Genomic DNA, 23943 nt, shown 5'->3' on the forward strand with positions numbered 1-23943 from the left:
CCCCGAAGCCCCGCCCCCGCTTCGCCGGGCCCCGCCCACCCCGGCGCCTATCCCCGCCCCGCCGCCGCGCAGCGGCGGGAACGTTCTAGAAGTGGGGGTGGTCGCCGAGCGGGCGCGTCCCGTTAGGTCCGGTATCGCGTTCTGCTCCATTCCCTCTTCCCCACTTTGTCGCCCGCCTCTCTCCGCTGCCGGGGTGCCGCCGTGGCCCGTGTTCCTCTTCGCATCCCCCACTACCGGCGAGGCAGGCGGCCGCCGCGGGCGGCTATGCCGGTGCGGCGCCGCCGGTTGGCGCCGGCGCTCGTTGATGGTGTCATCGCGCGGCGCGGCGGCGGGGGAAGGCCCTGCCGGGCCGCGCCGAGCCCCGCGCCAGCCCCCTCCCGCGGACATGTCGTGTTTTCCGGCTCGGGGGCTTGTGGCGGCGGTGAGGGGCCGGCGCGGCTTCTCAGGTCAGAGACTCCTTCTACCCCCTCCCCACACACGCCTTGCTTCACCTTAGCGGGGCGGGCCCGCTCGGGACCTCCGTCCCCAAGGCTCTGGTAACTCCCCGCGCCCGCCCTTCTGCCCCCCGGCACCAGGCGGGCCGTGAGGCCGTCCCCGCCCGCGGCCGGTTCGCTGCGGGCGCGAGGGGCGCGGGAAGGCGGCTCTGGCCGGCAACGAAGCCGTAGCCCCGGTCACGGTGGCACCCGGGGGAGGAACGGTTTGTCATGTGAAAAAGAAAGCAACGATGTGGAAAGCTTCTTGCTGCCTTCAGAGTGTTGATTTATTTAATGCCTGTTGTGTCCCCTTGTCTCGTTGCAAGATGTCCTGTTTGTTTTCGGCATAGGTGGAGAGAAACAGTGAAACCCGTCTTTTTTTAAACTGCACAAAAAGCTGTGTTTACATTTCACTGCCTGAGTCTCCGGACTACTACTCCAGTCACTCATCAACATCGCGAATGCTTTATGTTATGACTTATCAGTTGTCATGTGTACATAATCTTCAATTAGTGGCTAATCATAGTGGCTCCCACAGAAAACCCACAGCGTGTCTGTTCTGCTGTAAATTTCTGAGTCTCAGCACCCTGAAAGGCAGGCAGCTGCGCTGCTTGTGTTGTACTTACGCTAGTGAAGAGTTGATTATCGTTTGTCCTAAGAATCTAGGGCCATGCTGTGGCAGCGTGAATTGATTTCGTAGTAGACACACGGGAAGTGACATAAAAGAGAACCAGTTTCCAAAAGGTCAGCTGGTGGATGTTAAGACACTGATTACCATCTCCTTCCATGTGTCTGATTTTGTATCTAGACACAAACAATTCTTTAGCTGCAAAAAAGTGTGACTGAGGATTACAAAGTTGGTAAAGTTTGTGACATTGTATTTAATTTTCTCTTTTGTCTTACGGTGCACACCCCCAGCTCCCAAATGCACGCTTGCAATTCTCTTTAAAACTTGTCTGCTTTGGCGGTGTGTGAATTCGAAAGAGATACATAACTATGCTGAGGAACAGTTTTCAATTTGGCTAATGCTACTGTCAAGTAAGTTAAATACATTAACAGGGACTCTTGATAATCTTTCATACAGAAAAAAAAATTGCATCACTGTATAAACCTGTGGAAATGGAAAGGCCTTGAAAACTGTATACTTGTTCCATATGAGTGGTATTTTTGAAGCCGCAGTCAAAAAAAGACTATACAGGCATTGTGCTTCAAGCTCTGCGGTGTTTGAGGGAAGCAAGGGAGGGAGAACAAGTGAAGAAATCAGGCATGTGCAAACAGACATAGCTTTCTGGGTTTTCTTGACGGATTGTCAGGTTTAGCAGATGTTAATTTCTTTCAATCTGTTTTATGAATATTTGATCTACGAATTGATTTATGAATATGAATGATTAGTTGTGTACTTGTTGTTTCATAAACTATTATGGTACACAACAAACTGAAGAGCTAAGATGGGATATTTATGTCATATCGGGTGAATGAATGCTACCGAGAGTCAGATGACTGTAGTATAATTCTGCAGTTTGCTAACTGGAAAGGTCTTTTACCTTAATGTGGTGCATTTTTTTTCCTCTAGTTTGTGAGTCATGTGCTCTCCGACGGTTTTCCATCCAGCCTGCTCAGCAGAAGAAGATTCCAAACCGGTATTTGGGCCAGCCCAGCCCCTTCACACACCCACACCTTCTCAAACCAGGTTAGGCTCCGTCCCTGTATAAGCCAATCATTGGTATTCATTCTTGTCTCTATTTTGCTGAGATGTCTAGGACAGAGTGTTAGTTTGCTGTACATAGAGGTGTCTGTGATTTCAGCTGTTTATGATTACCTTCATTAGGCAGTAATTATATTTAGTAATTAATTTCCTTGTCTGAGATGATACTGGTTCCAAAAATAGGCTTCACATGTTAGCTTTTTACTTTTTCCTCATGGAGTGCTCGGTGTCACTGACTTCGGAACTGCAGTGGCGTTTTGTGAGCTCATTGTCCTGCAAATACATGATTTATGTTAAGGGGGAGACCTTTGTGCAAGCTGAACTGCCAGAATGCTGCATATCCAGTGTCTTCTGAGTCACAAAATAAGGGTGTCATTCAGAAAAGGAGATCGGGGAGAGACTTATTGATAGATGGACACCATTTGTCTAAAGAACACGCCACCTTAAGAAGAATATTCAAGCTGTGAGGAAAAGACGAAAAAGAAACTTATGGCTATAAAGTTAGACAGTAGTGATGAAACAGAAGCTGAAGTTGTGCACTTTTATGAGATTAATGAAAATGAGCATGTAGGTATGAGATGATTAAATATATAAAAAATTGGAAGTAAAAATATATTCAAGAATATGTCCAGGAAGACATTGTGGTTCAGTGTTCTTTTTCCATAGATAGGTATACAGAGATGAACCATGCACTTACATATTCAACTGTAGAGTAATTCAGGTCAGAAGGACCCTCACAAAGTTAGCGGATCCACCCTCTGCTCAAAGCTGGGCTAACTTCACTGTTACATCAGGTTGCTCAGGGCACCAATTAACAGCTCACAGTAAATGAGGCTGACACTTTAAATGTACACACAGCTGAAACACTGAAGATTAATTTTAGCCTGTAGTAATTTTCTGTTTAATAAAGGAGTGGTGTTTTCTTTGAAATAATACAACATTGTTTTATTGCAATTATTGTTTTTAAAAGCAAATGCCTTTAAGGCAAAGGGAATTTCCAGGCCTTGCAGTCAGAAGACAAATGGGATTCCCTTGTTGCACCCTACTGCAGCTTCTAAACTTCACTGGACTGTTTGTAATAGAAAGCTGACTGGAATACAGCGGAGCATAGGAAATCTGCAGTATAATATTGCAGAAATGTGAGGTCAGATTGCATTGAAACAGTTTCTGTGTTCTCTGTCATTTCTAGATCTACAGACTAAAACACATTTGGTGATTTTGGTTTTTTCTTTAAAAAAAAAAGACTTTTACACCAAATACACCAAAGAGATGTTGGGGATGTATGGTGTTGAAAAGCTGTAAAGTTTAATGCAAATACAACATAGTGATTTTCTTAAACTCTCTTTTGTCAAGGAAAAACAAGTTCTGGGTAGAAGTTCCCCACCCCACCCATGCAAGAATCCACTTATGGTACAAGCCAAATTTCAATTTTTATTCTAGAATTGTCACTGGTTAATATATTAAAGAGGAAGAAGAGATTGTGAAAGTAGAAAGTTAACAGTAGAAAAGGCAATCTATGTTAAAATAGAGTATTAGCCAAAGTACTGATTAAGGCTTGTATATTAATTTAAATTGTAGTTACGGAGTCTCACATTTTTAAAAATACATACTTAAGCTGTTGTTGGTTGTTCTTTCAACTTCAGTCTGGTTTTGGTGAGTATCTTGATCGCTGACTTCATATCCTTCATGACTGGAGCAGTTTAAAACATACTTTGATCTAGGAGATCATTTGTTTAGTTAGACTCAGTTAGAATCATTGCGAATATAGTACTTAACTTTGGAAAAATACTAATCGTTAAGTATTGAGAAAAGCTACATCTGCCCTGGAGAAGATTCCTTCTCTTAATCGGAGTCTGACGCCAGCCTGCAGTTTGTGGTTTCTTTCTGTCTGGAATCTTGTGACTGGCTAGACTCTGCAACCTCTCTGTTTCTGCCTGATCTCCCAGCATCTGTAACACTCAGTCCGCCCCCTTATGGTTTAGAACTAGTTACTTTATGAGTTGACTTAGCGTGTATTTGAATAGACATTCTATCTTTATCTGAGTAAATTAATGCTCAACCTCAGGAGGTAATCTTCTGTCCAATGTCCAGATGCTATAAAACCCGTCAGTTTTCAGCAGTCAAAGTCCAGTTTGCCTTGCCCCTTCCCCTTTTTTTAACGTGTTCTGAAAACATCCATCTGTTTCGGATGTTTGTCCAAATCTACCAGGTTTTGTGATTTCTCCTTTTGCACAGAAATACATAACAGAAAATCTGTTTTGTTGAAATAAATTTCTGTCTTTGCATGGTGGAGGAGCAGATTGAGGATTTGCTGTAGTAATGGAAGCTGAAGAGGTGCATGAGAGAGCAATGGAAAGGCTAATGAGGGACCACAACGAAGCCATGCATGTGAAAGGCACCAGGGAGTAAGCAGGAATCAGGCATGTGACATGTAAAATATCACGAGTGCTTTGAATTTCTCAATCCAATTCGTTTTGTATTCACAGGAGAGGTAACTCCAGGATTGTCACAGGTGGAATATGCTCTTCGCCGACACAAACTGATGTCATTGATCCAGAAGGAAGCCCATGGCTGGGGTGGATTGGACCACACAGTGATTCTGCTATCCAACCCCATGTATTACATGACCAATGACATCCCCTACGTTTTCCACCAGGACACTAACTTTCTATACCTCTGTGGGTTCCAGGAGCCTGACAGCATCCTGGTGCTGCAGAGCATTCCTGGCAAAGCGCTGCCCTCCCACAAATCCATACTTTTTGTGCCCCGGAGAGATCCCAACCGGGAGTTGTGGGATGGGCCCAGATCAGGCACGGATGGAGCAATTGCTCTCACAGGAGTAGATGAAGCCTACACCATCGAGGAGTTCAGGCATTTGGTGGCCAAGCTGAAAGGTAACAAATAATGGAGGGGGAATGAGATGAGCCATGGTTTGCAGGGTCTGAATGGTATGGGTTTCGAAGGTGACACTAATTCAAGACTACCATGAGCTTGAGGAGGTGCAGGGAGTATGACAGTATGACAAAGACAATTGGACGTTCTTGTTAGCTTCTTGAGGGCCACCAATGGAAATGTAGTTTTGGAAATAATAGTTTTTTTCCTCCCCTCTGAATTTCTTGTGTGCCCATGTGAACACCAGTGTGCACATCTGTGAAATATAAGGAACAGGATAAACAAGAGAGCATCGCAAACTGTGTTACTGTTTTAATCATATTTGTGCTGCCAGAGCCGGATGAAGCATAGGACTTGGAAAATGATCCGCACAGGGAGGTCATTAGTCCACTCAGCTTTTTTAGCTACATGTTAACATACTCTTGAAATACAAACATTGCTGTCCTTTAGATGTGTTCTTTTGCATCTAACGTCACCATGTAGCCTCAATATTTCTAATTCAGGGTGAACTTAAATGCATTATAAAATGAAATTGAAGGCTTATGACAATATAAAAAGAGCAGCTGCTTGGGGGAATGACACAAATAAATAGAGTGACTGCTGGAGTCTTAAATACCATCTCAGATTCTAGTTATTTTGTTTCAAAAAAGGATATATGAAAATAGAAAAGCCACAGGAAGAGCAACAAGGATGATCAGAAGTATGGAGTGTGTATGAGATACATGCTGGACAAACCTGCTCAGTTTGAGAAAGAGAAAACAAGAGGTTAAGGCGAGAGAGACACGTATGGTTATGGCAAGTGCAGAGAGGATGAGTAGGAATGATAAGTTGCTATTTTTCATAATTTACAAATAAAGGTAACACTGAATAAAATGATCAAATAACAGATTTGGACACCTTGTAAGTTTTAAGTTGTGGATCATTCATGGAAGGTTTGGAATGTCAAAAGTATAAATGGATTCAAAAGTTTCCATGGGGGAAAGGTCTGTGAAAAGCAGTTAATCACTGTTACGAAGATGCAGCCTTGAAATGAAGAAACCAGAAGTGGGGAGGATGTACTAGGGAAAATACTCTTTCATAAATGCCTTGTTTATTAGAGAATTTTTGGAAGCACCTGCTAATGACTACTGTCAACAAAGAAGGAGGGCCTAGGTGAACCACAGCTGGGACTCAGCATGGCTTTTCAACTCATTCCCATTTAAAACGTTCCTGTGGGGAGAATGTGAGTGCCAACTGATGTTCTAATTAAATTTCTACGTAGGTTAGTATGTTTGTCCTCAGTAAGTTCATCTTCTCCGAATGGCTGAAATAAGCAGTTGTTCCTCAGAGATGCTCTGAAGCATAGTTGATTTCATGCAATGGATGATAAAAGGTAAATTGCCTTACAGTGTTGAGGGGGACAGGCTACAGGAGAGAATGATTGAGAACATGCACCACTGCGGTGCAATGGCTGCTTGGCTTACACAAGTGCAACTTTGATACGCAAACTCTGAATGTATCTGTGCGAGGTACATTCAGCAATAATCGTAAAACTCAATATTTGCATAGAAGTGAGGATTTGTCAAATCTACATGCTATGCATTGGTTATCTTAAAGATTTTGAAGAGATTGCAAGTATCCTGTGACAGTTAAAGTGTCTATATGGCCTGTAAATGCAGATTCAGAGGAAATTAATTTCTCAAATACAGCAACTTTAGTCTCAGTTTTCTCAAATACAGTCTACTTCAGGAGGAGTGAGTTTGTTCAGTGTGGTGAGGAAATTTCTACATTTATCTTTGTCTGTGTTAGCTTTTATTTTGTATTCCAGGTGAGTCAAACATTGTTTGGTACGACTCGGCGAAACCAGTGCATACAGAGCTGCACTCTGACTACATGCAGCCCCTGGCTGAGATAAAAGCTCGGAACAAAAACCACATCCAGGGCATCCGTCATCTAGTGCAAAACCTTCGGCTGATCAAATCTCCTGCAGAGATTGAAAGGATGAAGATAGCTGGACGGGTGACAGCAGAGGTATGGGGTCATGTGCTCTCCAAATGAAACAGTACATTCCTTGAAAGAAGAAAGAGGAGGGGGTTGTTGATGGAGTGAGATGGGCTGGAGGGATATAGCTTTGGTCTAATCTGTTACTGAGCTGCTGTGTCTCAACCATCGCCTGGGCTCAGCTCCCTCCACAAGACAAGGAGAAACAGGAAGACTGCTTGGACTACCAGCTTCTCTCAATTAGTGTAACTCCAGTGAAGAAAAGCTAACAGGAGTTAGATTTGTTTAAAAGCAATATCTGTTCAGGAACAGGGGTAGCCTCTTTACTCTTTTCCGAACATCCCCACACCATTTTCTTTCCCATTTATCCTTTTGTTCTTGAGGAAACAGGATTTTTCTGAACACATTGCCCATGTATGTCTCCAAATTCCCCCTTATCCATCAAATACCTTTTGAACTTATTGCTCAGTTTTAAACAAATCTGACAGATAACCTGAAATGCAATTATGTTTTTGTAAATATTATTAAAATAAGTAGCCAAATAGAAAAGAGAGGCACAACTTGTCCTTCTCTGAAGGAAAAGCTGCATAGGGCACTCCTGTTATACGTGAGGGAATCCATAGGTGACACAACCTGTAAAATGCCAACCTGTGGGATCAGCTTCAATTATCTAATCCTTTTTCAAAAACTAGAGTCAGTCAGCCCATAAATACAGTTTCATGGGAAACAGAGCTTAATTGGTTCTAGTCTTGACAGCACTCTGCATTTTCAGCTGCCTCTGGTTCCTGTGTTCTGGGCCAGCTGATTTTAGGCCTTCCTCAAAAGACAGCAGGTAAACCTTCTCTCAAGTCCAGACTCCTTTGCTAACTGAAAGGCCCTTCTTTTTCATAGGCTTTCATAGAGACAATGTTTGCCAGCAAATCCCCAGTGGATGAAGCCTTTCTGTATGCAAAGGTGAGTACTTCATGGTTGGAGGTGAGATAGAAGGGCTGGATGTTGGTTTTCCTTCCAGGAAACTAGAAATACCAGATGTCTCTATAATGTCCCTCCCACTGTAGTGCATTTGTCGTTCTTCCAACTCTTATGGTTCCTAGGACCTGCAGAAAAGTCAGTGTGAGGAATTTTTCAGCTGTACTTCATGTACCGTTATTGAAGGAACGTAGTGATTGTATAAGTTTACCTGCTGTTGATGTCTTTTTATACTGGATTTAAAAAAAACATGCAAAACAATTAGAGATACAGTTATTATCTTATTCTATAATACATTTCTGTTGTACAGAATTTAAGTTGTTATAACACCTATTTGTAAAGCCTGCTTCTCTTGACTCTAGCCTCTTACTACGTCCAATTACCACAGCTATTTTGCAGCAGTGTAAATGCCTCTCAGTTACAAAATACTGACAATTTGGCCTGCACATTTGATATGGAATTTTGTACGGCATTGCAGTGAGATGCCTATCGGAGAAACATCAGCAGGATTTGACCTGCTGTTATGATATAGAAAGGCCTGTGCTGACATGGCACTGAGCACTAGTACTGACTTGTAAAGAAAATTATTTTAATTTAAGTGTATTTTACAGATCAATTTTTCACTCCAGATCAGGATCGTAAAACCTACTTTATTACATGTAGGTATCCTGGAGTGTTCTGTCCCATGTGGTTTTGGTAATTATAGAAAAGATATGTTATAATATATTGAGGATATAGAGGGTCTTTATAGATTAATTTCTGTGCTTTCATTAGCCTCATCACTCAAGAAAGGTAAAGATCTTGAGGCTTACAGTGCCTTTTTTTTGTTTGTTTGGTTTTTTTTTCCCTTGGACATTGGGGTAGTGCATGCTTTCAAACCTTAATTCAAAAGAGTCATGAAAATAGATACTGCTGTAAATATGCTGGTACTTTGTCATTGTAAAAGACAACAGCAAAACATGACCGTTGTAATGGTCACATTTAGGATCTTTGAAAATTCACAGTTGTATGGTAACTAAGAACATTACTTTATATAAGAACAAATCCCCACCTGGATTTTAGTCCTCAGCACAAGAAGGACGTGGACCTGTTGAGCAGGTCCAGAGGAGGGCCATGAAGGTGATGAGAGGGCTGGAGCACCTCTCCTGTGAAGACAGGCTGAGAGAGTTGGGGTTGTTCAGCCTGGAGAAGAGAAGGCTCCGGGGAGACCTTATAGCAGCCTTCCAGTGCCTGAAGGGGGCCTACAGGAAAGCTGGAGAGGGACTTTTTACAAGGGCATGTAGTCATAGGATGAGGGATAGTGGCTTCAAACTGGAAGAGGGGAGATTTAGATTAGGTATCAGGAAGAAATTTTTCACTCTGAGGGCGGTGAGGCACTGGCACAGGTTGCCCAGGGAAGCTGTGGATGCCCGATCCCTGGAGGTGTTCAAGGCCAGGCTGGATGGGGCTTTGAGCAACCTGGCCTAGTGGGAGGTGTCACTGCCCCTGGCAGTGGGGTTGGAACTAGGTGATCTTTAAGGTCCCCTCCAACCCAAACCATTCTATGATTTATGACAACATAATGAATGTTTGAGACAGTATTGAACGGCTTGCACCAGAAAGAGCTTCCTTGAGACCGGATGCAGGCTTAAAGCACTCTATTGAAAAGTAGATAATTCTGTATTTTTTTTTTCTCCAGTTCTTGGAAAACTCTCAATGCTGCTTTCATTTAGGGAACTTGGTTTGCAGTTTCACTTTGTGTTGTACAAATTAAGAAAACAGTTGTAGGACGTGAATCATAATAGCCCCAGGGCAGTTAATCATCTGAATCAGCATTAACAGTCTCCTCCTCTCTGAATTGGTATTCCAGTTTGAATTCGAGTGCCGGGCTCGTGGTGCTGACATCTTGGCCTACCCCCCTGTTGTTGCCGGTGGCAACAGATCCAACACTTTGCACTATGTGAAGAACAATCAGCTCATCAAGGTAAATTATATGCTGTCCAGTAACTTAAAATGTTGTGCTATGACAGACTGTCCCCATATGTGTCCCCTAGCTGCTCTTTGTTTTGACTGAACAGATCAAAATACTTAAATTTTTATTTTCAAGTGAGCAGGGGAAAGGAATCCTGCCCTGGTTAGTTTTACTGTCAGTGAACGATTAACTTGGCTCCATCTAGTCTCTTTCTCTCCTCTTTGCACTTTCTGCAGTATTTTCTGAACAGAATAAGGACTTGCAAACAAGCTTGCAAATAACTTCATTTAGCGAGCAGGTCTGCACCCACGCTGTGTGCAGCAGTGTGCAGCGCTGGGTGGATTGCTCACCTGGCAAAAGAGAGGGACCGCTGCGGCAGGTAGAGCAAAGGCATCATGGGCGTCTTCTGCTGTCACTTGCATTGCTTTGCAGCGTAAGGTGCAATAGTGCATTCCTGCCCTGGCAAAGCTGAAAAGCATTTCAGACTCCATGTAGGCCAGCAAAGTGGGGAAGGGGAGCAAGGAGGGAAAGGAGGATCAGCATTAAATGTTGAGAGATGGATTAGATGGATGTAAGTAAATTAATGTGTCTTGTCTTATTCTGAAGATTCAAATTATTGAATTGAACCCTCTGTATCTTTCCTGATGATACACCTTTAGATTTAGATAAGTATTTTCAGGACCAATATTCCCCCATTGCTGTACGATTCACTTTTCAGGGGAGCGTATTTTTCCTCTGTCTTAACGCAAGATGAAACTTTCCCACTAGCATTGTCTTTTCTTGACGCTAGCATGCTAGCAGACCTTGAAATGATCTGCAGAGACAGATATACAAAAGATATGACAGGCTGCTTTTGGCAGAAAGAAACCTCCTTTGTTGTACTGTCATTCAAGGTCAGGCGTGCTCATGTAACTCCAGTTGTTTCTGTTAAAGTTGTTCAGTTAAATGACTGTCACTTGTTTTTTTCAAAGCTATTAAGTAGGAGGTTAAACCCATAAACTTGACTCTTTCTTTTCCTTTGTGTGCTACTTCCTGCAGATCTTGTTGCCAAATAGGCTAACGAAGTGTTTAATTTGGAAGGTATCTGAAGCCTGGTTATGGCCTTATGTGGACTTCATTCAGTCCACCGCTTAGTGGACTCAGCTTTAAAGAAAGAGGACAAGATGCATGACATAAGGCACTTGCTGGACAATCAATCCACAGGCTGAATTCCCTTAGCCAATAAATTGTTACTTAGCTTGTTTAATTGCTTAGAAGAGGGCAGGTGGTATAATTTCATGTTTACGTAAAGATTTGAACCAGCTATTCTGAAAAAAGTTAAAAATACAATTTAAATGGATAGTTTATGGCCTCTCTGTTCAGTGGGATAGCGAGATCTGCTCGCTGCTAGTTTATCTACTGTGTAAGTGTTTGTGGCACTTAACTGTACACAGTGATAGTAGCTAGCCTGGAAGTAGTGCTATCAGTGAAATTCTGCTTCTTATTTTTTCTCTTAACATGCTAGAATTATTCCTTGTCATTCTGCATCGTGGCTGCTGGCACAGTCACGGATCTGTGGAGTGAATCTCTACAAAAGGTCTTGGATTACATGCAGCGTAAATCCATAGTGAGTTTAATCCAAACTTTTACGGCCCTCACTGCTCTATTTGTTCTTAGCCCCTTTAAGGAGGGAAAACAAGGCAGTGATTTTGTTCCTGGCCCTTTGTCTTTTTTTTTTTTTTTGTGGCTTTTTGGAAGATGTGCAAACAGTGATTTAATTGATATGGAACAGTTTTGCTGAAGTGGATTGGCGGTTCAGATCTCCAAAAGTTTTTTTCTTCATCACCAGATAGATTCAGAAGTGTATCTTAGAGCAGTCAAGAAAGTTCCAGAAGAGAACAGGGAAGATGGTACAAGCTATTCAATAGTGTGTTTACAATAGTGATACACTTTCAGAGAAGTGGTTTTGCTCCGTCCTCCTACCTTGTGACAAAGCTAAATCTTTAGCTGTTAGTGATCTTGTGGGTAGCTCAGAAATCTATGTTTTTGTTGTAAAACCCTTCTGTCTCAGTCACTAGCAAAAAACTTCTACGTAAAGGCGTCAGTGGTGTAATTTCCTGGAGTAAGCGATCCAGGTGTGAATGGGACTGAAGTTTCAGAGTGCAGTTCAAGGAAAATGTCTTTTTTTTTTTTTTTTTTTTTTTAATTTACTCCAAAGTGTTTGAAAATCAGCGTGTTAAAGAGTCCAGGCTGTAGATAAACATAACAGTCAGATGCTGCTTTGCAGAGAAACAATCCAACTAGAATAGCCTATTTATAAACAGTAGCACCTGGGGTGTTGTTCTGCAGAAGGAATTCACATCTCTGTAGCTGCTTTGGAAAAATAAATACATAATCTCCTTTCCTGCTCTCAGACAGAAAAATCAATTCAGTTAATAGCCAGACTGACCCACAGGGCTTCTTTTCCTGTTATTCTCCAGGATGGTGAACTGGTCTTGCTAGACGGTGGATGCGAGTCTTCCTGCTACGTAAGTGACATCACGCGTACCTGGCCCGTCAATGGAAGGTATGCCGCGATAAGGCTGTTTTGAAGAACTTTGAGAATCTCTTAAATAATTGATGGATTGAGTGTATGTGTGTTTAATCTCCGTGAGTAGTTTTTAACGTGTCCCATTCTGTGGTTCTTCAGAGTAATCAAATTGTATAAACTAATCTTTCAGTATGAGAAGCTGTATTCCCCGCTGCCTCATTAATTACTGCATGAATATGTGTGATTACTGCTATTTTCAGCTATTACAGCAAGCTTAAAGTGCAGAGAGAGCTTTTGTGCATTCAGCTGTGGCTGACTCTGGTTGTGTGTAAGAAAATAGGAGTTTAGTTGACCTGCACGTGGCTCTGTCACTTGTGAATTTGCTGTTGTGGTGTCAGTGTGGTTGTGTGTTTGATTCCTGTATGTTTTGGTTCAAGTGCAGTAGCCTGCAGTAGCTTTGCCTTGCTTGGCTTGGGGGTTCGGTTGGCAGCTGAGAAACCCTGCCTTTACCCAGTATATTGAAGGGCACGTTGCAGTGATGCCTTGTCTGCCATTTCATATAAGGAGCCAGTTGCTTTCCTTTCTGACTTTCCCTGCTCCAACATTGATCTGAATCTGTCCCAAACCCAGGTTCTGGACAGAGGTTTAATTGTGAGAAATGTCCTTTTCTCAATGGTTTTCAGGTTCACCAAACCCCAAGCAGAACTATACCAGGCTGTCCTGGATATCCAGAAGTCCTGCCTGAGCCTCTGCTCCCCAGGCATGAGTCTAGAAAATATCTACAGTCTCATGCTGAGCCTTATTGGACAGAAACTGAAAGAGCTGGGGATCCTAAAGAGCAGCATCACTGACAGCCACTTCTTCAAGGTACTTGAAGTTTTTTGACTACAGCTTCCCTCCACTAGGTCTGACTGTTTTCTCCTTGGGTTATGTTAGTGGCTTTAGTTTGGCTCAGGAGCGTGCTTTTGAGATGAGTCTTCTAATTGTCCCCACTCGCTATGCTTTAATTCGTGTTGTGGGCTGGTCTTAGCATAGGACTGGATTTATCTCAGAAGGCTAAACTTGAAGATGTGTTTCAACCATTTAGTGCGCAATTTGGTCTGAGGTAACCCCCCAGTCTTATATACACACAGTGTGAATACTTGTTCCTCAACACTTGCTATTTCACTGTGCAGATCCATTCCCATTGGTGAGCACTACTTGTTACTGTAGATGCAGCTTTAGGGTACAGTCAGTCTGAAGGGACCAATAGAGATATTGGCACTAACACAGAATTCTGGGTCCATGGGTGGCTGCAGGCAATTAGTCATAGTTTTGTGATCTGTTCAGCATAGCATAAATCTGCAGTGCCACCAAAAGGTGCAGCCCCTTCTTCTCAGTCATTCCACCTGCTGCCTCTTCTGCACCATTTTGTGTTGGTATTGGGATTCACAGAGCTACCTGGTGAACAAGACTGGGAAACTGGTTCCCTTAGAGCTGAACCTGCAGGTAGAATAGGATTGGTTTGCAGTTAGAGAAGTTTATCCGTTCCTACTCACTGCAAATCTGCATGATTGCTGATGCTAATACAAGAAAGATAGTGGAACCAGGTGACAGAACTACCCCTTTGGCAGCAGGACAGATTTCTGCCAGATTTATTTGTCCTACAGTGTCAGTGCAATAACAGCACAAGCTCTTGCGTGTCAACAGAGGCTATCATGCCGGTTTCTCTCGGCAGGCGGCAGCAAAGCCAGATAAGACCAGCTTCCGTCTGCAGCTCACTCAGTGAATGTGAGGAGCATGGGGTAGAGGAGGAATTAGTTCTTTGATTCCTGCTGCCAAGGAGCTTCTCTCTGGAGGGAGGGGGATTAGGATGATGCGGGGGGGGGGCGGTGTCAGTGCCTTGTAGAGGTGGATTAAAATCCTGCTGTAGCTGCGGAGTGAGATCGGCACAGCATTCGCTCTGCGTGCATAAGAGACCTCTTTGCCACATCACGTAGCAGCTGTATCAGCTGCTGCCGGTTGTCAGGATCTGCTGATGGGAGCAACACACGGCTTGGATGTTTAAGGGATGGAAAGGGTTGGGGCAGCAAAGCTCAGTGAGCCGAAAACTAAAGTCTTGCCTGACATGCTGAGGTGGTGGTGGGCTTGGGCTGGTCTTTTCAGTGAGGGGGAAAGGCAGTTTGCAATATGCTCATAATGGGCACCTGGTACGGGTGGGTTTTGAGGGCCATCCAGTTCTGGTAAGTGGAAGACAGCCCTGGTGACCTAGTCATGGCAGTAAGATTGCTAGTTAAGCACATAACTATTCTGTCTCTTCTCCTCATCTTTTGTATTGGAACAGTAAGTTGGGCTGTGTTTAACTGCCTCCGTGACGCTTGTTTTGTCTTCTGATAGGCTGTTCGAAAGTACTGCCCACATCATGTGGGCCATTATTTGGGCATGGATGTTCATGATACCCCAGATATATCCCGATCGCTCCCACTCCAGCCAGGGATGGTGATAACCATTGAACCAGGTAAAAAACAATGCAGTCAGTGGTGGACAAAAACATGCCGACACTGAGGATAACAGTATTGCTTTGAGTAATTAGTTGACCCCTCAGACCAAAGCGTTCAGGTCCTTTCTGATGAAACCGAAAATTATTACAGTATTAGAAAACCTTATTTCCCTCCCAAACACAGCCAAGGTAACAAATTGTGGGAGTAAACTCTTAGAAAATGTCTTTGCAACAGAAGGCAGAGTAGTATAGACCTCAGACCCTGCTGTTTGACCCACGGCAGCGCAGGTCAATGGCAGTGCAGAGAGGCTAAATTCCATTGTACTGTGTTCTGTGTTATTGCAACTAAACTACTACCAGTCACTGGTGGTGTAAGTCTCAAGCATTGCAGTTTGCAATTACAGGCATTCACAACTTAGCTTTGCAAATCAGGCATTTCACGATGAATCTTTCTTTCTGCTTGTCACTGGATTTGGAGCTGTCAGCTGGAAACTGATTTTTAATGCTTGGCTCCTCTCTCTCTCTCTGTTGAGAACATTGTTAAAATCATCACAGTGAACATAGCATTGAGAGCAAGAAGTGCAGAAAAGCCAGCTGTAATTGTGGAAGTTTTTATTAACATGCTAGTGTCTGTAGACACTAAGGGACACTTTCCTTTCTTTGCACAGCAACTGCCATGAGTGACGGGAAAGAGAGTAGTTTTCCTTATTAAAAATTTTTGGCTTCAAACTCATGTTATGTTGCTGAAAATCCAACCCTGCTCTCATGGTGCAGCAAGGGAAGGGTGTTGTTCTGGAGAGTGTTGTGTGTTTTAATTCCTTTCCTTCTTTCAGGCATTTATATCCCTGAGGATGATGCGAGTGCCCCAGAGAGGTTTCGTGGCATTGGTGTGCGCATTGAGGATGATGTTGTGATAACGGAGGATGCGCCTCTCATCTTGTCTGCCGACTGTCCCAAGGAGGTCTACCACATCGAGCAGATCTGTGGCCGCAGCTCATGATGCCTCTCCTCTGCCTCTTGCATCTTCCTCGGGAGATGCAGCCCTCCAGGGATGCAGATCCCTGTAGCTAGCTGTAGTTGTCAAGTGATGGAGTGCATGGAGACTTAATGGCTGTTTCCAAGACTGGAGCTGGGAAGTGGAACGCAAAAGGCTTGGGTGCTGAGGGATGAAAAAGCAGAGCAACCTTTTCTGTGTGCTTTTTTTCTTCTGATTTGATTAGTGCTGATGTTGAGCTGTTGTAGGACATGGGGGTGGATTTATCCGTCTGTTTTGTGGATCCATCTGTTCTGGTACCCTTGGAGCAATGAATTTTGTAACTGCCACCAGCAGGACTTCTGCCTGGTCCCTCTCCAGATGCACTCGTGCAACTGCTGAGACCAGGGGCCTTTTTTCCCCTTTAGCAATAGTTTCACAACAGTCAGATTTTTAAAATGAAGCTTTGATAAATGCTGTTTTGGAGGAATAAACTGTGTCAGGCAGCTTTGATTTTTATAGAGACCTGGAAGAAGGCGTTTTGTTAGTCAGGAAGATGGATTTGGTTGGGAGGTAGTTATATCTGAAGCCTGTGGAGAATGCTCTTAGTATTTTAAGGATAAGGATGAGTTTGGTCCTTGTTCAGGCATATGTAAAATAGGCCAACAGCAGGGAAAAATATCTCATCTGGTCTTTCAGCTTATTGGAGTGTTTGGTAATTTCAGAAAGGACGGATAGGGCTCAGGAGGTTGGACATACCCATTCTTGCTGTCCTCCACATTCCTTTCTTTTTGTCCCAAATGTCCATTCCAGGCTCCTGTTCTGAGCCCACCTCTGTCCTGGGAAGCAGGGCCACATTGGCTGTGCTGGACTTTACTGGTGAGCTGCTGGTTGTCGCCTAGATGTGAGGTGTCCGATTATGGGACAGTCACAGCACGTGTCTGGTTTGTGCTCTAAATGCCAACAACTTCAGTGGTGCATTTTTGAAGAGGCTGCCCTGTGACAAGTCTCAAGTCTTCATACAGCTTTTGTACAGAATTTAATTCTCCTTTTCAAAACACCGGGGGCATGACCACGGCTGCCTTTTGGGTTTTGCCAAGTGCAGTCAGTAAACTAATGCTCTGTGACAGTATTTTTAAGGCAGCTGCAAATGTGATTGGGGGCTAGGATGGAAGAAGAGTAAAAGAAGAGTTGTCTTCCCTCAACATCAGCCTACCACCTAGGCCATTGTATGCAGTAGTAAATACACCTACTAGAGGCAAATATGGCATCTGTGTATTTACTGAAAATATTTTGACAATCAGCTATTTAACATGCCTGAAAAATGCCTCTCATCAGTGCATCTCCTGTTATTTATGCTTGCTGCTGCATCACATCATCTTACTTCCTTTCTGATGGTAGCTTTCAGTATTTTTCATCTGTTATTCTAATTTTTCATTCTTTTTCTTGTCTCTTGCTGTATGGTCTATTTTTGACCCACTATAATGTCGCAACTTCCTAATCCATTTTGCTTTCTAATAGATGTCACTGCCTCTTCCCTGGTTTGCCCAAATTCCCCACAGTGGATGTAGTCAGAATCATGTGGGGGAGATAGTCAGGGGGGTTCCTGAGTTCAGCCTCTGGCTCTCTTGCTGTGTAACCTCTAGCAAAATCTGCTTTTTTTTTTTCTTCCTTTTTTTTTTTTCTGTGTTTCATTTCACTTAGTGAAGGCCAAATGGACAATGTCTTGCATCTCTCACTGCTTTTAATGGGAGCTGGGTGCATGCACTGGGGTTTGAATTTGGCAGTTGAAAGGCAGCCAAGACATGCCATAATTTTATTTTTTAAACATGATAAAAAGTAAATGCTTTTACCAAGTTTAGTATATCGGCTTTCACCTAGTTAAGAGAATCTGCTAATCTTTGATGGAAGCCTTTGTTAGATGCTCATGTGTTACAGTGATACGTACAGTGTCAATTGTTAGAAGGAAGGCTTGTTAAGTGTGGACACAGAACTGATGAATACTTCTGATGTTGTTCTGATCTGTAACACGTTTGTTGTTCCAATTGCACCTGTTAGAGCTGCGTCAACTGGGACAAATCGTGGATTTTGGAACTACGTAAGCAGCTTAAAATAACATTAACCTGAGAGCTACATGTGTGTGCTGATCTGCCCATGTACCTAACAGAGTTAATAATTGTACTTACTGTAAATAAGCCTTTGAAATACATATAAAAATGTTATTTTTAAAATAAAACCATTTGTAGAAAGTCATTTCTCAGGCCATCGAGTTGCATGGCTGTCGAATAGATATAAGCACCTCCGGGAAGAGCATTATTTTTCAGGGAGATTTGTAAATTATCTGTAACCTACATTGGACTTGAAAGAACATTGTCAATTGTAGGCACACACTAATTCCTACTCCTCTCAGGAAAATCCTGCAACTTGCAAACACCGATAGGTCTCAGGAATGTTGCGGATGAATGTTTCTGTTAGTAAAGAAGTGTTTGTGACTCTGCTGAGTGGGGAGTAGTGGATCTGCTAGGGCTGCTGTGCCCCACCGTGCTAAGCGTGTCTGATTTAGGCTGTGTATTGCTCCATATTCTGTAATTCTTCCACAGTGTTTAGCCATTTCTTCAGCATAAACTGCTGCTAATGTTTTGAATCTCTAGTTCCATGTAAAGAAGAGTGCATTTTGCAGAATGTATTAAATTTGAGTCTTATCAACCTAAATTTTTGAAGGCTTTTTCTCGCTTGTTGCACAGGTGGATGGATAATCAGAATATCATCTGGGACCTACGCACATGCAGCAGTGTCCCTTGAATAAAACCAAATCCATGAACAATTTGCACGACCTTCATCAAGAAACTTTAAAGAATCCCTTCTCTGGCTGCACGTATCTGTGATGAACATCTCTCTTATGAAGAAAGGCTGAGGGACTTGGGTCTTTTTAGTCTGCAAAAAAGAAGACTGAGGGGGGGGATCTTATCAAAGTTTATAAATACTTAAAGGAGGATGGGGCCAGTCTTTTTTCAGTGGTGCCCAGTGACAGGGCAAGAGGTAACAGGCACAAACCTGAACATAGGAAGTTCCACCTAAACATGAGGAGGAACTTCTTTGCTTTGAGGGTGGCAGAGCACTGGAACAGGCTGCCCAGGGAGGTGGTGGAGTCTCCATCTCTGGAGACATTCAAAACCCACCTGGATGCATTCCTGTGCAACCTGCTCTGGGTGACCCTGCTCTGGCAGGGGGGTTGGACTAGCTGATCGCCAGAGGTGCTGCCTTCCAACCCGTGCTATTCTGTGATTCTGTGTACATCCCAAATGGCCCGTCCCATACTGCCAGGCTTACGGTCCATCTCTGCCACAGAAGAGATTCCTCGCTCCAACCACCTGGGTGCAGGAGCAGCTCTTGGTGGCAGCACGAGTTGCCAGCTGCTTGATGAGGGCGTTGGTGGGATCACTGGAAGCGAAAGAGAAACTGAGGTGTATGCAAGTTCACCTGGGGAGAGATTTTATTGCAAATATGGCCCAGGTCTTAAGGGCATCAGAGTAGGAGAGAGAATTTTCAAATGAGAGGCAGCCATCCCCGTGTGAAAGCTGCTTGCTTTCAGAGGAAGCCCAGGAGGCTTTTCTTCTCATTTGGCCTTTCCCATTTCACGCTCTAGCAGGGGCCTGCTTTGCCTTGCAGAGAACTGGTTAGTAGTAAAGTCCTGTTGTTAAAAGTGCAGTCTGAGCAGAGGTGCTAATTTGCAGACATGCTTCTGTCATCAAAGTGGAAAGAAATTTGGCATTTAACACGATTTGGCATTCTGTCTCTGTTATCTGTGAAAAATACAATATGTCTTTCCTAAAATTGCATTCGTTATTTTGCAAAGGAACCTGGTGGTGTAGGAAGAAGCAAACCGAGGGAGCACGTAGATTAGAATGGAGATGGAGGGTTTGGGGAACGCACAATGCAATAGGGAAGATTTGGGAGAAGGGTGTGATTTGGAGCTGCGGGGGTTGCGTGCAGGTGGATGTGAGAGCAAGGAGAGAACAACGGGGTATAAAACGGCTGTTCAGTATGTTGTGAGAGTGGTGCAGTAGCTCTGGGAAACTGGTTACGCTAACCAGGAGACCCGGATCGATTTGTCCTACTCAGGAGGGGGGAACAAAGGAGCCAGATTGTATCGATGAACTTGATCTTAAGAGTTAGTTTAATTATTTCTTTTGAAAATCAATAGAGTTGTCACACGAGAAAGTTTTCTGCAGTTTCGTGTTATTGATCATGTGTCATATTTTAAATAATGTGAAGGTGGAAAAGTACCTTTCTAGGCAAAATCTTCATTATGATGGAGGGAGCGAGGCTGAGGTTACATGCTCTTATGCTACCCAAATTACGGCTATGGAAATTTAGTAATTACTCCCAGGAGAATTACCATAAAGCAAAAAGAGTTAGGGTTAAACTCAGAAAAAAAAAATCTATATGAGCGAAATGACAAAAATGCTTTAAATATGATGAGATGCTTAATACTTTGTGTAATTGGATAATGAAACTCCGCACTGCAATAAATTGTCATTTTTTGCTTTCTTTTAAACTGAGTTGTCTAAAAGCCTATATAGGCATCTCTTCATTAGCATGCAGATCTAAACCGCATTTAAGTTTATAATTTTCTGAGATCATTACAGCATCTCTGTTATATGTGCTCCCTACATGCATGCTCAGCATCTACTTGATCAAAAACCATCACTGGGACACTTTCAAAACACCGGCTCTAGGCGAGGGTCTGACTTACAAAATTCATTGTATTTCAGAGGCCTAACATTAACAATAAGTTACATTTTAAAGCAGAATTTATAACCAAAATGGACAAAGAGGCGTGGTGAGCCCTCCTCAGCTCCCTCCACCTTCTCGGAGTTTGTCTTGCTGCCTTAACTGGTTGCCTTCCTTCCCCACTAGCAGCAAGCAGAGCAATGCACCCCTGTCCCCTGGGACAAGTTATGCCTCAGCCCACCTGGTTGTTTCTCTGAAGCACCACCTGATATTTGGCTAACCAAACCCAGGCTCTTCAGAAGATGGGCAAAAAGGAACAAGGAAGAATTTCCAGGTCCTCCGTGTGTGTTACCTTCTTTTGCTGACTCATACCACGTACGCCTTTTTAACTACCATGACCGAGTTATCCATTAACAATGGCAAAGAAAAAAAAAAATAATTCCTGTCTGGGTAAGCTTATGACCAGATCTTTGAGCAAAGAAAAAGTAAACAAGAAAGCTGGTTGTAGACCCAGAAGTGAGCATGGCTACTGTAGGGTTCAAAATGTTCCTTCCCCTTGGATGTTGGGGAAACAAGTAGCACTGCAGGAGCGACGTGCAGTCTCAGTTTGGGAGCTTCTTGTGAACGCTGGTCTCAGTCATGCTGTGATGGGCCAGAACTGACAGCGGTTGAAGCTGTGTGTTGGTTTTCTCCTCTCAAGACCATGAAGAGCCTGTGACTTCTTAAAGGAATCTCTTTTTTTTTCATGATTTGGGCGTGAATGTCACGGCAGCAGAGGTTGGGAACACTCAGCCTGTGGTTCAACCATCGAGTAACTGGTTGAAATGCAGTTCTTTCCAGGGAAATAGGTTCACTGTGGTTTTTTTGTAGTTAACTGGGTGAATATGAACAATATCGTGTAAACGGAAGATAGGCTCAGCTTCTTTTTATTCCTAGGCAGAATGAAGCTTCTGCCTCTATGTCCACTTCTGAGAGATTAATGCAAAATGGGGTGGGCCACTGATCCAAGTTAAGATTAAGCAGTCTGACTCTTGCACCAGGAAATAGTTCGCAGATGTCAGGTAATTTCTTATTATGTGATAATCTTTTACTCGGAGAGGTAGCGCTTGAAGTTTGGGGATAATATACTTTGTTTTTCCAGTCTAATGTGCACACAGAGTGCGACATATAACACCAGTTTTGCCTATGGGAGCTACAGGCGATACCTCTGTAATTAATGGTATTGCATCTTGGTTGTGGACATGTAGGCCGACATTGTAGTCATTCAGAGAAGGCGCAGCTGTTAATGGTACAGGAGGGGTGGGGGCTTGAGCTTTCTCAGTGCAGGTCTCTTACTAGGCTACGGAACCAGGCAACTGATACTGCCTACGAACACCCTTTCTTACCTCTTTTTGGCAGAGCGATCATTTCTGTTTAGTGGCCTGCGTGAAGTTTGTCATCTGTGTTGGCATTTCTGTGCTGTTGTCCTAATGTGCCATCGGGATCCCGTTTTGATCTGGTAACTGCTTAACATTTTTAATGTTGCCCCCTGGATAGACACGGTTTGATTATGGCATCAGGGATTCGGAGAATTCCCATCATGGGAATGAAACGGCTGTGGAGCCGGCCTGGCTGACTCCTCGCACGCCGTGCATGTGCCCCCTGAGCCCAGCTGCACGTGCCTTCTCGTTCTCAGAGGGGCAGAGAGACACGGCTCAGGAATCTCCGGTCCTCGCATCCCCATGCAGCTGCTCCTTTCACAGAGGCCTTAAATCTCCGATTGTCCTCCTAACTGTTCCCCTTCCAGACGTGTAGAGGTAGCAGTCTGCAGCCGAAAGAGCGGTAGCCTCCGGTGTGCTCGTTGCACTCTTACTTGCTGTCAGATTCCATAAGGTACCGCTGAGGTTCCTGTGATGCATTGCAGATATCTGGTATGTATATCGCTTTCTGATTTATGCTTTACCCTGTTCTTTTTTCCAGGCGATGAGCTTTTTAACAGCTACATGGGTGTTACTGTGGTGACTGTAACCAGGCAAAAACATACAGTTCATACTGAGATAGTTCTACGTTTGTGGGCTTGGATAAGATTAAGAGATTTTTTTTAAAGGCATGCTGTATTTTTTGCCCTTCCCCGCAGAACAGATAGAGGTTTCCAGTGAACTTTCAGTTACACAGTATAAAGTGGAAATGATTCATCTTCGAAAGCATGTATTAGTATATATATACAAACACATATTATGCAAACAAAGGTTGTGACTTCTAGCTAGTTAAAGATTTAGAAGATATTTTCTCCAAGCATAATTAAGATTGCTTAGATATTTGACTCTTCATTTCTTTATGCTTTATTTGGGTTTCTTGCTAAATCAGTTTCACTCTAGAATATCCAGTGTCTGTAATTCTTGGGGCTTGAATAATTGCTTATTTCTGAAATATATTTTACTGTAATTCACTGCCATGTAGCTTTAACATTAACTCATCTTCAGGGTTTTTTTTCAGTTTTAGAATGTAATTTCCTTGCAGTATGAGGCTTTTGAGGAGGCAGCATTCTGTGATCCTCACCTGAGGAGTGCCTTTCTGAAAAAGGTGAGAATGTGCTATCTGAAAGATGTGATTATTACTCCTGAAATTCAAAACTGTAAACTAAGTGAGTTTTGAACCCAAATGTATTGTTCTAGCTTAGTTTCTTGAGAAATAAAATAGAACAAGTACAGCAATTAATCAAAAGGAGGACTGTAGTGCAAACCTAAATTCCTAATATACTGATAACTGCAAATTAATCTCAGCAATTAGATATGAGAGCTATTTTCCTCCAGTGTGCAACTCTCTCTGAAAATTTAGTGAATGTTAATAATAAATTAGAAGACTGATAAGCTGTTTCTCTAAGCTCACTTAAGACAAGAAATGCATAAAATGCTACTTTTCTTAAGGACTCAATTCTTAATGAGTCACAAGCTAAGAGAGGACTGAGTTGAAAATCTTCCAGAATATTGCCTGTCTTCAGTTAATAGAGTCACTGAATGCAAGGATAAGGAGGCACCCTTTGATCAAGTAGTTTGAGCGCCTTCCTATTATGGCCATTGCATTTTACCTCCTCAATTTAGTGCTGGGCCTGGTAGCTCATGTGTGACAGCACCAGATCCCTCAGTAAGGCAACAGTCCGTGATCTGAAGGCCGGGGGAGGGAGAAGGATGAGACGGGGGATTGTTCCTTTCAGTCATTTGCTCCAGCTGCTAACCACCCCATCATTAAAAATCTATGCATCTTTTTTGCCTGCGCCTTTCCCCTGCAACAGGCATTAC

General features: G+C 43.3%; 1 protein-coding gene across 2 annotated transcripts; it reads left to right on the forward strand.

Annotated features, from left to right (window-relative positions):
* The first annotated feature begins 134 nt into the window (after positions 1–134).
* On the forward strand, positions 135–20489 carry XPNPEP3 (X-prolyl aminopeptidase 3). Of its 2 annotated transcripts, none has more exons than XM_054201505.1 (10): positions 135–446; positions 2047–2163; positions 4665–5072; positions 6878–7080; positions 7942–8004; positions 9869–9982; positions 12430–12515; positions 13163–13346; positions 14856–14976; positions 15792–20489. In XM_054201505.1, exons 1-10 carry the CDS (start codon positions 305–307, stop codon positions 15956–15958), a joined length of 1605 nt encoding a protein of 534 aa, XP_054057480.1. In that variant the 5' UTR covers positions 135–304; the 3' UTR covers positions 15959–20489. The 2 variants fall into 2 exon arrangements, with proteins under 2 accessions (XP_054057480.1, XP_054057489.1); XM_054201514.1 differs by having other exon boundaries at positions 136–536.
* Positions 20490–23943: the final 3454 nt, after the last annotated feature.

Source organism: Rissa tridactyla, chromosome 1 (genome assembly GCF_028500815.1).
Source record: "Rissa tridactyla isolate bRisTri1 chromosome 1, bRisTri1.patW.cur.20221130, whole genome shotgun sequence".
Lineage (NCBI taxonomy): Eukaryota > Metazoa > Chordata > Aves > Charadriiformes > Laridae > Rissa > Rissa tridactyla.